Consider the following 12,807-nt stretch of genomic DNA (forward strand, 5'->3'; position numbering starts at 1 on the left):
CACATGGTTGGTGATTTGTTGAGGTCTCTGCAGGGCCTCTGCATAAGAAGTCAATAACTCCTCCCAATTTGGTGTCCTCTGCAAACTTAGTATCCCTTAAAGTCCTGTGTCCAAGTGTGTTGAAGAGCACAGAGCCTAAGATTTGGCCTTGTGGACCCCACTGGTGACAGGTCACCAGTATGATGTCACCTCAGTCACTGTGACTCTTTGTGCCCAACCCATGAGCCAGTTGCTCACCCATCCCATGATGTGTTTATTCAACTGTGTGCTGGACATTTTGTCCAGGATACTGTGAGAGACAGTATTGAAGGCTTTACAGAAATCCAAAGGATTCCCTTGATTAACTAGATGGGTTACCTTGTCATAGAAGGAAATTAAGATGGACAAGCAGGACTGGGATTTGGTTTAAAGGAAGATAATACTCATCTCTTTGATTCCAAAGAGTCTTGTTCTCATTAAGATATCTGAATTTGTATAAAACATCAGAATTTCATCAGAGCTTCATAAACTTTAGGGTTGCATCAAATTTATAACTTTGATATCTGAGAAGAGCAGAGTGGCAGAGGAGGTGTTTGTCATCCAATGCCTAAAAATACAAGTAGAGTAAGAGAAATCCAAATTTGGCAGTGGCAGCTGCACATATTATAAAGATGACCACATTTATCGTGACTTTATGGTTTCAGTATGGCAGTTAATCAAAGAAGGATTTCAGGCTTGGTTTTGAGTGTGAAAGAGAGTTGGTAACTGAATTATTTTTCAAGTGTGTGTTGACTCTGCTGAACCTGGAACAATTACAGAGCTATTGATCTTTGTCAGCAATTTGAGATGATGAGGCATCTTTAATTTGAGAAGAACTTCACAACTGTAATATGCCTATGTGGTTTTAAAATTAATATTGTAGGTGGTAGGTGAAGTGATGAATCAAGGTGGGTTTTAGTGACATTTTTATCTTCCATTACTTTCTGAATAGAATGTATGTTTTGGGGAAGCATTTGGGCGCAAGCCCATTGTAGGTAAGTCAGCAGCCCTACTAAATACAGCTGTACTGAAGGACACCACTCATCACCAGCCTCGACTGGCACATTGAGCCTTTGACCACTCCATTGCTGGATGCAACCATCCAGCCAATCCTTATCCATCCATAAATCTATATCTCTGCAATTTGGAGAGAAGGATTTGGTGGGGACTGTGTCAAAGGTCTTGCAAAGTCCAATAGATACCATCCGCAGCTCTTCCCTTGCCTTTAGCTCTACTGTTATAGAAAAAAAAACCAGCAGAATAATTCAGATTTGTTTGGATTATATTGTTCCACAGCCTCTCTGACTTCTTTGTCCCTACTAGTATAGTTCACATAGCATTCAAACCATCAATTTGGTACTTGCTTCCTCACACACAAAAGTTCTGTGCCATGGCCAGTAATGTAATCACACACCTCAGTAGGAGCATAGGGATGGAAGTGAGAGAATAGTGTAAGAAGTGTAAGAGATTAATGTAACTGAAAAATTTCACTGCAGATTTATTATCCCTGCCTTTGAAAGCCCTTTGAGCCTGAAATATGTCTGGTACTCCCAGCTGCAGGAGACTCATCCTGTCTGGATTCATCCCAGAAGTCCTTTACTGCAATAAAATGGTGGTGGAGCTGGTGTTGTGTGAGAACTGGCTGCAATATGAAATTTTGGAGAACAACACAAGTAAAGCATAAATACTTGGTCTGTTCACTGAATGACTTGAAGGGATTTGCTGTCTCAGCAGGATTTCCCACCAGATTCCCTGGGGCAGTTCAAGATGACTTAAACCTTCTGGCAAAATCTGTGTCTCCAAACAAGGCCTGGTGTAATTGTCATTGCCATTAACTTTGGCAAACAGGCAGAGAGCTGTAAGCTGTATGTCTGAATGGAGTGAGTGGAATATATTCATTCAAGAGGTTTCAGTGGCCACATACCAAGTGTGGGTGACTGGTTGGTGACCCATTCCCTGGTCATTTGACTGGGCAGAACTGGTTGAATTAGGTTGATTAGCTGTCAGGCATGAGTTACAGCTGGCTAATGTTCTCCTTATCTCAGTCCTTCATGAAGCAGAGGTAATGCTGATGAGTGGATAGATTGACATTAAAGCTTTGTGCTGATAGCTAGCCAAATTGAGACTAGAGTGAAAAAGAAACCAGCATTCCAAATTTCCATACATCATTCATCCATGCCTGTGTTTTTCCAAAGAAATGTACATTTTCTATTCCATGGGAATATTAATACAGACAACTCATAAGCTGAAGAAGCACTAGGGTGAGAAAGTATGAAGTCTTTCAAAAAATAATGTGGACCTCTTTGATTTGGTGGACAGCTCTAAGAATTCCATTTGTGTATTAAGCAAATTTTGAGGGAAGCTTCTCTTGTCCAGAAGAGTACTATGTTCATACATCTTTAAACAAAAGAATGTGCTGTGTATGTTTTAAATACCTGACAGGTTTATTGAGGATTACCTTACAGAAATATCTTTATTATCCTTTCAATGATGACATTTAAATATAAACTCAACAGCTAATTTCTTTCAAAGGATCTGCATTTAGACTTCATAATTACTTAAATGGGTGTGAATTGTCCAATTATTTGGACATGTTCATGCACAGCTTGAGATCTTGGAAGTTTTTCATTTTCCTACTTGAGAACATGAGTGAGCTACTCAGAAAAGCAGGATGACCTGTGCTTAGGATCTGTCTTCAAACCATGTTGATTCATATGCACAGAGCTGTCCAGACTCATTAAAAACAGAGAAAGGTTAGTCACCATACCACGTAACATCTTTAGAATAGGTCATACTCATCTTTGAACCCAGGAGTTTCTGACACTTCACAGAGAAATGAAACATCCCTATGATGCAGCCAGTCAGTTATGAAGAATCTTGATGGTATTGTGTGGTATGATGTCACCTGGCTGGTCAGCTTGTGCCTCCAGGTGAAAGGTTTTCTTGCACTTTCTTCAACACCCATCATGATGCATGTTTATGCTGGTCATAAAACTGACTAATGTCTGTTACAACTGCAAACACAGTTCCTTGCATCTGAACTCTGAGGCAACAAAACATGACAGCCAAATGCAGGATACATGGTGTAGTATTTCCTAGTTTTCTGTTCTTTGGTGTTTTTATTATCCTTTCTTGTCCCTTTGATTGTCAGTAGCACCTGATGCTATTTGTCTGAGAATAAAGGTGTACTTTAAATTATAGAGTAGCAGACTTCAGCAGAGTCCATGCCTTCAGTGGCCTCAGACTGTAGCTATGCTGTAACAGCCCACAACATACCTGCTTCAGGCTGAGTCTAATCTTTGTCAAATGCAATTTGAAGTTAAGCTTCATCAGAGAAAAAACTTTCAGGAAACAAAATTCAAATTATTTTTTCTTTAGCCAAAGCCTACTCTCTAGGCTTGTCCTTGGATTTACTGATATCATCTTCCAAAGTGAAGCTTTGTATGTATTTACAAAGATTCATAGATTTGTGTTTGTTTAGTGGTTAGATTCTGCTGGGGACAAAATGCTGCTCTGACAGGTGCCATACCACATCAGGCATCTCACTATGCAGCAGGTCATATGTTCTTGAGCTGGGCTTGTTTAGCCTGGAGAAAGAGAGGTTGAGGGGTGAAATTATTGCTCTCTGCATGAAAGAGGGTTGTAGACAGCTGGGTTCTGTTCTCTTTTTCAGTGCATCCAGACCCCAGGCCCTGCTGCCTCCTGTTGTGATTCTCTCCTGTAACACTGCCATTGTGTCACTCCCTGTCTCTCCTCCTCCCCACAGACATGGTTTTCCCTTTTGAAATCACAGCACTGCTGCTGTTCCATACCAGCTGAGAGGCACTGCCTGGTGCTCATGTGCTGTGTGCTCAGTTCCCTGGGGCCAGCAGCCTCTGCAGGTGACAGGCTAACAGAGTGCTGCTGGAACCAGCAGTGGTCCAAAGGTGAGATCCTGACTTCAGGCAAAATGCCCATTGACGTCAGCAAAGTCAGCATCTTACTCAGAGCAAGCAGCACAGAAGCTGAAACTGGGAAGCTCTCTCAATGTCTCTCTCTGATTTCCCTTTGCATTGATACATATTTTATTTTTCATTTTATTCTCTACAAAGCTCAATAAGAAGCAGCTATCTGTCCCATGAAACTTTTCGACATGCACAAAGCTTTTGATAGCAACTGTGAGTGGAGCAAAGTACTAGAAATAGGAATAAAATAAATTTTGCCAAAAAAACCTTTAGAATAAGCCAGGTATGAAAAAGAGTTCAGAAATTCTGATTTACTGTCCAGCAGATTTGTAACAACTACAGCAGGTAGCAGAACTGAGAAGCAAATGGATAATTAAAGTAGTTAGGAGGCACCAACATTATTTCTTTAAAAAAAAAATTTTACAGAAGAGCTTATGAACATGTGTATAGGTATAGTCAGTATAGTGCATTTGAATTTCCAGAAGGTTTTAATGGAATTGTCAACAGTTTCTAAAGAAGCAAAGATATCTTGTGATCAGAAGGAAAGACTTTTAATGGATTAATAACTAGAAAGCAGTAAAAAGATGATTGGTTTATTGGTGGGAACTTCCTGAGAAGTCCCTTGAGGGACTGTGCTGGAATCTGTGCTATTGAACTGCTTCCATAATGACCTAGAAAATACTCAGTGTACTGCTGATAGAAAAGTGTTCAAGGTAGGAAAAACTAAAAGCTGGTTACGAGGACTTTCAGAAGGCTTCTAATTTACTCGTTATTGGTTGAAAAACTGATGAGTTGAGTTGCCATCACTATGTGCTAACTACATCCACAAAACCCCACAGATTATATAAATGTACTGATGAGCTCCAAATTAGGCAATCATGAAGGCACATAAAAAGTTAGATTTTCATGAGAAGCTACCACTAAATCTGCCTTCATATATGATGCCACATGCAGTTCTGACTGCATTTTAGAAAGGAATTCATAGTAGGTGAAAAGGTGCAGAGAAAAGCCGAAAGTGATCAAACGCATGAGTATAACTTCTGTAAAATGAGAGACTATATAAATTCATGTTTTTCTGTCTGATTAGAGATCACTACTGGCATAGTGTAAAGTAAAGATTGGTATGGGGAAAGTGGTTAAGGAACAGTTGCTGGCAAATTCTCATAATTCAAACCAAAGGAAAGATTATGTCACCATACCTAAAATAGAAGTACTTTTCAATCAATTTTAATCAATGTGTAACAATGTTGTGAAACTCCCAACCACAGGATCTTGCAAAGGCTAAAACCAGAAATGAAAACAAGAGAAAAGTGAACATAGTCACAAAGGTTAGGTTCAATGTTTGCTGTTAAAATGAGGGGCTGACCTCTGAACTTGCTCTTCTCCCCTAGCATTCTCAGGCCACATGCTGGTTTCAACTGAATCAATCATTATATAGGTTGGGAACGGGATTGAGAAGACCTATAATGTTTGCTGTTAGCATCTATTTTCTGTAGTGTCAAGAATCAAATTCAGTGCAAATTTTTTTAGTCCATCTGCTGTGATATAGAAAATATTTATTTTTTATATTTAAATTCTATTTTCTAATTAAATACATAAAGTGTTTATTTTACTTACCTTTCTTTTCTTAATTTTTTTTCTTGCCCCTGCTCTTTCAATAGACAAGCCTTTGTTTTTCTTTACATAGTCTTTATCAAGCTCAGTATTTGATTTAGATGTATTTTGTAATACTGCTTTGCACCTTGTCACCTTTGCTGTTTGTACACCGGTACACAATGTCTTTCAGGTTATGTGAAAGGGTTGCTCTGGCCTTTCTTCCTTTCACATTTCAATTTTTTCTCTCCTTGCTTCTGTAGATGACCAAACCCCCAATGGAACAGCCCAGCCAGACGTGCCTATTGCCACAGCCAGGCCAGTCAGATGGAATTCCTCAAGTCAGCCTCCGATTAACAGACAGTGGTTCATGTGGGAAGGAGATGGATTTAGCAGATGAAATCTCCTTTGTTAACAATGATGTGTTTTTCTCCAGGTTAGTGTTCTTTTTTTTTTCTTTTTCTTTGTGTTTTTCTCTTTGTTGGTTTTGTACCTACATCTCTGGCTCTGGGCAATTGTTAAACAGGATACTGGTGTGTAAGATATATTAATGTGCCTTTTCCTGTTGAATCCACACACTCCAAAGCCAGCTGTGTGTTTTGGTTTGCCTCTCCAACATAAAATTTCAAGCATATGAAGGTAGCCTGCTTGGTGAAGGAGTGCAGGTGGACAGGTCTGATCTACAGTCAGACAACTGAAATTACACCAAGCACAAGATGCAACCAAAATGTGTCTCTTCTGAATAATGAAATGTATGTGATATGCCCAGTTTAAGTCTTAACAGATGGCTGACTATATTCTCACTCTTAAATTCAATATGGAAGGGACTTTTGAAGGGTTTTCTTTTTCTGGCAAAAATGGTGCTACTGATAGTGCTACTCCATTCAGACAAGAATAGAAGATTATGTGTGGAGTATCTATAAGAATATCTTTGTGAATTTATCTATGAGGGTCTAGTGGTGTAAAACATCTATAAAAGTGTATATAAAAGTGTTTATAAACGTGTATTCTGAGTTTTGATTGCTGGCAGATTGTCTGTTAGGTGAACAGGTAATGGGTGTTTTGCTTTCCTGTAAAGTCCTTCCCTACACGTCAGGCTGAACCAGGATCTTTTCGTTGTTCTCAGGATATTGAATTGAGTTTACTGTTCTCTTTCCTTCTGTGTCTAGTGCAGCACATGAGGGATTCAGGCTACTGGGAAATTTGTGTGCTACTGAAATATGGAATTGGTGGGAAATATTCACATGTCATGAAATAGAGCACTGCAGTGTCCCAGCATACCAACCAGGAACACAAAGCAGAGGCAGTGCTGCCAGACACGTAACTGAGTGACTTCACTGTGTAAGCAGGAGATGTGTGCTATTCTCAGCACCAGTGCAGACAGATAGCACTCAGTTTACAAGACAAATTAGCAAATCATGCACTAGCACCAGATTTTGATTCATAGATTACTATGAAGTGGTGAAGCATAAATGTTGAATTTGATTTCTAGCCCTTGTTAGATAAGGGCTATTTAACTCTTGGCTATTTTAGCTTTGTGTTTCAGTCTCCCCCAGCTTCCCCAAAAATTCCTGCAGCTAGGACACATCGAGTTTGTTTACATGACTTCATCAATCCAGCTGCTTTTGACTGAGATGAGTTAGAAATCAATGATCAGAGCAGGTCAGCTGGCAAATTGGAGAAGGCAGTACAGTTCTAGCAGCTAGACAGGGCCAGGCAGCTGGGGCTGTGGCAGAAGTTCCAGCCTCTTGTATTGATATGCTGGAGCCTGGCAGAAAGTGTGCCTGTACTCTGTGTCTTCCAAGGTGTAAAGGGAAATTAAGTGCCCAAGGGTTGAAATAAAGAACTGCCAGGTCTCATGTCTGAAAAGGTGTGTGTGGCTGATGTACTTCATGGGGTACCCAACAAACTGCCTTTTTTTTTTAGGAGAACAGTCCCCAAATAATGTAATTATTTGCTGTAGGAATCCTGCTTTCCTGTCAATGTGTAATTACTTAGAAGAGTAATATTGAAGTATGGGACAGATGGGCCAGTGCTGGCACAAGACATTAATGAAATGTGTTTGTAACTAGGCAGAAGCCTGATCTTCATGCTCAGGCCTTGGGTTGAAAGATGTCTGCATCTCTGATTTTATCTGGGAAATGAATTAACTGTAGGAATTAATTCTCTTGTAATCCCATTTTGTTAAAGAATGTCCTAGTTTTCTGTCCTGTCACACTTCCATGCATATTTACATAATTGCATTGAATATCTGTGCAGACATTTGCTTCTGGTAGTTTTTTGTCAGTCATCTACTGCTGCTGCTGAAGGAGGAGTAGATAGTGTTTGCTGTTTTCTTCCCAGCTTCAGGCTGGCAGGTTGTTGGGCAGGATGGAGAGAATGCCCTGGATTAGGGGAAGAGCAGAGAGAGGTGTCTAGCAGACCTGAGGTGCTTGGGGGACAGCTGTCTGTCCAGTGGGCACAAACCTTGATTCCCTGGCATCACTGTAGTGCACTGATATATCAGGAGTGGTTTCAGACATGCTTTTGGCAGCCTTGTGCCACTCCCATGTAATTTAAGCCTACAATGAAGCATTACCTGGTGTTATTTCAGTGCAAGGCTATTATTAGGAGTTTTCACCTTTTTCAGCAGGACTCTGGCATCTGACCTAGATTACAAAGTGCTTTGCAAACACACTGCTATTCTTGTTGGGGGGTTTTGTGTCACAAGGTACCAACAGTTCTAAAATAAATGTTATCATTAATTATATGTAATTACCAGATAAGTTTTAGTGAAACTACTGTATCTGCTCAGCTATATGATATGATCTTGGTTAGAAAAGAATAAAGGTTGTTCTTGGCAGTGATAATCATTTGCTGTTTTATGAACACGCCTGTGGTTTGTTCCCTTTCCACGCTCAGATTCCATGATATAGGTGGATTAGAAGGGGATGAAGGGCTGTATAGAACAGTAGATGCAGAATTCCACCTTTAGCAGTTTCACAAGTGTAACAGTGAAGAAACAACCACACACACTAAGCCCCTAAGGCTTCCTTCAGCAAAGATTGCAATATTTAATAGATTTTCAATCAGTTTCATTTGACACTAGAGCCTTTAGGGAGAAACTGAGAGACTTCTGGTTGATCAGTAATATTTAATACTATTTGATTTGCCTCTTAATATGTGTATTCATACAGTTGTCCTTAAAATGAAGATCCACATATTAAGTAGCAACTACAGTTGTGACTATGTTCTCTATAATGACTTATCTTTAAAAAAAAATATTGAAAGTTATGGTATGCCTCCTTACAGGTATGATATTCCTCATTGCAGGAATTTCTTGAAGTGGCTGCTGTCATATGAAAATGCAGTATATCAGTTGCAGTCAAAACATTGCAGAGCATAAAATCTGTATCACCTTCTGTTCACAACAGTAACCTTAAGAAAATGTTACATGTAAAATTGTTATTTTTTTCTGGACAAAATAGGTGGAGTAGCCCTATGTACCTGTAGTCCCCACTAGCACATAATGTATGTGTTGTTTTGAAAATTGCCTCATTATTATAGCTGTATGCCAAAGGGCAAACTGCTAGTTATGCAACAGCAGAAAAGCATACCTGTAATGCAGCTCTTCAGTAAATCCAAAAACAATGGAGAAAGAAGGAGAGAAAGGAAGAAAGTAGGGAAGAGGCAGGAGAGGAGAGACTGGTCCTCTGAAAAAAAGAAAAGTATGCAGCAGTTACTTACTTCTGTGAGTCTCATCTCATTTTTGCAAGAGTTCCTGTGCAGAGCTTCAGAGCAGCCAAACCTCCAGAGACTGGGAACCTCACACATCCTTTGTCTTTACCTGGATGAAAGCCACAAGGCACACACTGCAGACTCAGGAGCTGGGGGAGGCAACAACTTTTGGACTGGAGAGTGGACTGGAGGATGTGGGCCACCCTGGGGCCTTCCCAGACCTTCAGTGAGAGGGGTCTAGAGTGGGCTGGCAGTTCTGTGAGGCTGAGTCCCTCTTTGGGTTCCTCTTTCTTTCTCTCTCTAGAAGGAAAACGTCTGCTCAAAGCTCTGGTTCATACATAACTATAGTAGGAATTGGCATGATTTTGAGTATGTTTAGAGGTACTAAAACTTCAAATAACTGCTTCAAATAATAGATTCAAGTGGCTTTTACTTCAGGGTTAGATATATTGAGTTTTAAATGGATACAGAAGTAGGAGGGCCTCTTGCAAGCAATTCTCTTTCCTTTTGTGCTAAATTTTGTATACAAGCAAAAAGAAGAGAGAACCTTCAGGAAGATGGGAAAATGCTTCCTGCATTCCTTCAAAATGTGAAACAGGGGATTGAGCACGGTGAGAATAAATGTCTTTCCTGGTACTGGCCCAGGGGTGCATGCTGTCTGCAGGCTTTGGTTGACACTATGCTGGATCTTTTGTCCAGGAAAGGGCCCTGAAATACGCCTTGCTGTTGTATGTGCCTATTCTAGCACTTGCTGGAGCTGCATCTCTTTGCACTCCTGGGTCTGTTTTGAAGAGGGATCCCTCAGTGGGAGGGCATCTTGATGTTTGTTGTGCTGTTAGCCTCTGTGCATGGAAACACCAAAGGAGTGCAGCTGAGTAGCTGTCCTTGCCTAGTAGTGTTTGGGGAATGAGTGCCATGTATGGCAGCCAGACTTCAGTGTGCAGGAAAACACTGTGCAGCTCCTCAGAGCCACAGCCTAGAGCAACCACAGCAGTTATTCAGTAAGCCAGCCTTCTGCATTTTGTAGCCACGTCTTTGTGTGCCAGAGATCACAAATTCCTGTTTGTGGCTGCCACCACAGCTGCAATGAGATTTGCCAGCACAGATAAGCTGTGCTGGCTTTCTAACACGTGCACGTTCTCAAAGAGAAGGTTTATTTACATCAACCTTTTGTTCACAAAAACCCTTATATTTGGCCTGTGTCCTTGAAAATAAAGGGACCATGTGCCTAGTAGCATGGTAGCATCCCTAAAATAGAGGGTTGGTTAATGTACCCTGCTGTACTGCCTTCTTAATGACACTGTGTATTTTCACTGCTAGTTATTGAGGTATGAAAACATACATATATTTGGACACTGAGAAGTTTGTGCTTACTATAAACACTTTTCTTATTTGTTGGCTTTCCTTTTAGCAGCTGCGGTTTAAAACCGAGGCAAGCCAAAACTTATCATTATTCTCTGGCATGTGATAAGAATTGGCCTGTTCTTGCCAGAACAAATCAAACAGGGGGGCTAGTGTTGTTTGCTTAGCTGACTATTTTTGTTTAGGTTTGGGGTTTTTTTGTTTTTGAAGTCTGTCATGCCAGTACATTCAGTCCCCATCAAAAGTAATAATTTGCCTTACCACTGAGGAGCCTTGCTGCCAGGTTTACATAAGGGACTGCAGCCAGGCAGCAGGCAGGGCTGCCCTCCCACAGCCACGGATTCTTCAAGAAAATGATTCAGGAAAGGGGTAAAGGTCTGGAACGTTGGTAGGGAGGTGGTAAACACAGTTGCCTTCCCATCATTCAGCATGCAGCAGCCTCTGGCAGGCCCTATTCTGAGCCCTCAGAGAGAACATTTTATGTAAAAGTGTTGTTGCTTTTTGCCACTTTCTCTCTTTAGGTTGTGTTGAGTTAGTTTTTCCAAGCTGACTCATTTAACTTTGCAAGTACATTTGTCTCCACCCTCCTATGCAATCAATTCCCTTTCTTGCATTGTGGGACGCTGGCAGCAGGAGCTGCCTTACATAATGAGTTATTAAGAAAAGCATTCAGTTTTCTAAAAACACAGCCATAAATACGTGTGATTTCTGTGTCTCTCCAAGGCAGGTGATTCTGAATGGCAAATCAGGGTGTGGTCTCAGCTCTTCCTGGGTTCTCCCTTGTCTATAGCCCAGATGTAATAACAGTTACAGACACATGTAATTATGTAGATTTTTTCCATGCAAGTCACCTGGGTGGATTTCAGTGTATTTTTCCAAGCAATTGACCTTTCTCTTCCACCCTCCTCCTCCTCCTCCACCTTCCACGTTACTCCTTTAAATTAGGCTTTGTCTATCACACTATTCTAACTTTCCTTTATAATTCTGTCCATTTTATTCTTGTCTCTTTGTCAACATTTATGTGGTAATGAATTATGGCTTGTGGGATGGAGAACATTTTGAATCTGATGCCCTGACCTATACCACAGAAGTGGAGGTTTATCGTGTAAGCAAGGTGAATCATATATGAAACAAAGAATCTGGTGACTATTCAAGGTAGAAGGCACATATGCACTTTTATTGTCATAATGTGCATATAGAAACAAAAGTTCTTTTTTCGGTCCATGAGCCAAGTATATTATCTTTTCCTGTTTTCTGGGACAGCATCCAGCATCCAGCAGCCTTAGAAATCAGAAAAGGACTACAGTAAATTCACAGTAATTGAGTAACAAAGCTGCAAAGAAATTGCTCCCTTTCTGTACCTCAAGCATTTCTGTCCCAGCTAGAAGGATTCTTTATTTTGTTATTGACTTTTGCTGCAAGGAGGAAGTCCCTACATCTCATGAAGCTGGTGGCTTTCTGGTACCAACTGGGTCACATCATAGATTTGCTGAGGAAATGAAGAACAAACATCTGTATGGTTTATAAGTAATTTTTAAATAAAAGGATATATGACCTCTTATTGGAGAACACACAGTGAGTAATAAGGAGTTTAAGCTAACCTTGGAAAACTTTGTGTTTTTAATATTCATGTGTATATAAACCAAGACACCCATCACTAACCTGTGTTTCAAGCAAGTAGGGAAGAAGCAAAGCCTCTGCACTGTGACTTATTTTTACTCCAGTAATTAAGTAGTTCCCTCTCCTGTAACTTCCTTAGGCTGTCTGCTGAAGTGCCTGGTCCATTGTTCAGTGGGGAGGTTCAGCACAAGGTGCTTTGTTTCCGTTGGCTTTGCAGAGCCAGCAGTTTTCTACCACCTGAGGCTGTGAGGTGTTCCTTCCCCCGTGGCTCTCCAGAGGGGAGCTGGCCTGTGTCCTGCAGGCAGTCCCCACAGGAAGATCAGCAGGCAGAGGTCAGTGGGTTCCCAGTCAGGTTTGTTTGCTGCTGCAGTTTCCCGGTTCAGCTGGGAGAGCCGCTTGGACGCCGTGTTCTGCACGTTGCAGCGTAGGCTGCTGGCTTCAGCTGTGACTTCCTCTGACACACATGGATATTTTTATTCACCGTGGTCAGCTGGCTGGTTAATAAGAAGAGGCTGAGCGTGGCACAGCAGAGTTGTCACTCACTGCTCCTGTC

The 12,807-nt window shown here is 41.0% G+C and overlaps 1 protein-coding gene across 5 annotated transcripts in view; it reads left to right on the forward strand.

Moving 5' to 3' along the window:
* FAM13A (family with sequence similarity 13 member A) overlaps window positions 1-12,807 on the forward strand; it is a 115,026-nt gene that overhangs the window by 39,911 nt on the left and 62,308 nt on the right. For all 5 annotated transcript variants that reach the window (XM_079305781.1, XM_079305784.1, XM_079305785.1 and 2 more), the window contains one exon: window positions 5,819-5,991. In XM_079305781.1, the coding sequence (XP_079161907.1) occupies window positions 5,819-5,991 (173 nt within the window). The remainder of the gene's footprint in view (window positions 1-5,818; window positions 5,992-12,807) is intronic.

The sequence above is a fragment of the Erithacus rubecula genome (assembly GCF_903797595.1).
Source record: "Erithacus rubecula genome assembly, chromosome: 5".
In the NCBI taxonomy this organism is placed as follows: Eukaryota; Metazoa; Chordata; class Aves; order Passeriformes; family Muscicapidae; genus Erithacus; species Erithacus rubecula.